General features: G+C 33.7%; 1 protein-coding gene across 1 annotated transcript in view; it reads right to left on the bottom strand.

Annotated features, from left to right (window-relative positions):
- The window catches only part of nudt4b (nudix (nucleoside diphosphate linked moiety X)-type motif 4b), a 7,728-nt gene that overhangs the window by 532 nt on the left and 4,696 nt on the right, over positions 1 to 2,500 (bottom strand). Inside the window, exons 2-4 of the mRNA XM_056245422.1 lie at positions 1,279 to 1,389; positions 1,030 to 1,074; positions 839 to 926 (exon numbers count right to left, since the gene is read on the bottom strand). Coding sequence (XP_056101397.1) covers positions 839 to 926; positions 1,030 to 1,074; positions 1,279 to 1,389 — 244 coding nt within the window. The remainder of the gene's footprint in view (positions 1 to 838; positions 927 to 1,029; positions 1,075 to 1,278; positions 1,390 to 2,500) is intronic.

Below are 2,500 nucleotides of genomic sequence, written 5' to 3'. Positions count from 1 at the left end.
TCACAAATATTAGTATGTAATAAATCTACGGTGAGGTCCAGCGGTCTAAAGACACTTTTTAAGGTGGAATTTTTGCTTTTAAAACTGGAAAATTACCGAAAGTCTCGTGAGATTTGTGTTAAATCGTCCTGAACAAAAATGAGCTTGTGTTTTGAGCTAAATCATTGTTAAACATAGATCATCGTTATGCATTAGGGTTTGAATTAAATGAAATTAAACTGTCAAATAAAATACAACACACAGGCATGAGAATTTGAGGGATTAGTTCAATTAAATTGAATAATAAAATACAATATAAAAAATAAAACAGTGTTGAGAATTTGCCTGATTTATGAAATAAAATAAAATATTCAAATAAAATAAAATGGTCAAGAGAATTTGAGAGGGTAATTAAATTATATAAAATAATACAATTAAATTAAATTAAATAATACGAAAAAATTAAAACAAATCATGAGAATTTGAGTGATTATTTAAGTTAAGTAAAAAATAAAATAATAAAATAAAATAAAGCAGTCATGAGAATGAGAGATAATTAAAATAAAATAAAATAATGAGAATATGAGGGGCTTAAATAATTCAATAAAATAATAAAATAGTCATGAGAATTTGATAGGTTAATTAAATTATATAAAATAATAAAATACAATAAAATAGTCAAGAGAATTTGAGAGGGTAATTAAATTATATAAAATAATACAATTAAATTAAATGATATTTATTTTTAAGACCGTATTAAATTAAATAATACATTCATGAGAATATGAGGAACTTATTAAATAAAATAATCAGGGAATAATTGAAAAATCAACACACACACACACACACACACACTCACCAATATTGACAGAGTCCTCCCAGTCATCCAGCGTCTCTGTGACCGTCAGCACATACACGTACGTCCGGTGTTTCCGGTCCTGGTTCTGCTGTTGTTGAAAAATAAACTATATCAGTATGAGGGAATGTAATCACATCATCTCATGATACATCAATTCAGGAGTCCAAACCGTCCAATCAGGAGAGCCGTACCTCAAACACGCCGAGCAAACGTCCTAATTTACCCTTCACACCAGCCTGAGGGAGAGAGATAGGATCAAATCCACAACAATCCTTCATTTAGACATGAGATTCCCAGAAGTCTGGCAAATATCATCAAATTCTTCACCTCACTGAATGTGAACATCAATAAAAAAAAAAAGCGTGTGCTAAGTGAGTACCGGCTGGTAAATGTAAGGCTGTGTGCCCGTGATGTGAAATGACAGTGGTGTGTTGTCGCACCTCCTCAAAGACCTCCCGAACCGCGGCTCCACACGGCTCCTCCTCCGGCTCCATTCCTCCTCCGGGAACGATCCACTGATCCGGGTTTCTGCTGCTGCTGACCAACAACACCTGCGGGAAGCAGAACAGGCCCAGTCTCAGACAACACACGTTGGCAGATGTTGGCACAATACAGTATGTGGGGTACAATACAGTAATCAAAGTGTGATTTTTCTGATTAAAATGTGATAAAAAATAAAAATAAAACAGGTTTGCTGTGCTTGTTTGTAGGTCTGCACAATTTCACAATATTTATTTATCAATATGAGTGTTGTCAATAATCAAAATATTGTTAGTCGTTTTATTTATAAAATTGTTATGTGCTTTTGTCAATTTTATTAGTTTTGTTCTTTTATATATGACCATTTCCCTTAAATTTATTATTATATCAGTTTTTATTTATTTCCAGTTAGTCATTTTTGTGCTTCAAACTTTAGCTTTTCATATTTTATTTCAGCTTTATTTTAATTAACATAAACGTTTTCCAAATTGACACAAAATTCTAACAAAGTACACTGTTATGTGCAGATATTATGTACAATAACATTCTAACCTATAGATTAACACAAATAATGGTGTGGGAAAAAATAATATTTAATCTTTTTTTTAAAGTTGGGGTTAGGGTTCAATTATTGCTGTATATTTAAAATAATAAATAAAGGGTCTCTATTTATAATAATATAATCATTAAAAAAGGGTAACAATAAGTGACTTCTGACAGATGGACGCAGCAGAACTGCAATCTTGCTCTCTGATTGGCCCTCAGGTGTGTCCTGCACTAGAGGATTGTGGGATTGATGGTGCGTGTGATGTTCATGACACTTCTTGTCCCCTGGCATGTTCTGGGCCAGGCTGGGGTTATTTCTACAAGGTCTCCTTTCTCAAAGAGAACCACAGGAGTTTGTGTCACAGAAACGACAAAGGAAAGCTTTGATTTTTAAGGTTGTGTGTTCAGAGTTCTTCTGTTTGCGTCGCTCAAACGCACAGTTGTTTTCTTGAAACATGTCGGTCCAGTTCTGGTTTCCCAGGGTCCGTCACACATGACCATCAGCTTAAGCTTGTTCTCAAACACTCAATCAACAAAACAACGACGACCTGTGTATTCCTGTAACTACGTGATGAAGTACAGTACCATACAGTTTAGGAAAAATGGATGACAAAGAAACCTCTTGTACAAACAGGT

Source organism: Rhinichthys klamathensis, unplaced genomic scaffold (assembly GCF_029890125.1).
Source record: "Rhinichthys klamathensis goyatoka isolate OS25496 unplaced genomic scaffold, OSU_Roscu_1.1 h1tg000029l_1, whole genome shotgun sequence".
Classification (NCBI taxonomy): domain Eukaryota; kingdom Metazoa; phylum Chordata; class Actinopteri; order Cypriniformes; family Leuciscidae; genus Rhinichthys; species Rhinichthys klamathensis.
This window is presented reverse-complemented; position numbering and strand designations above follow the sequence as displayed.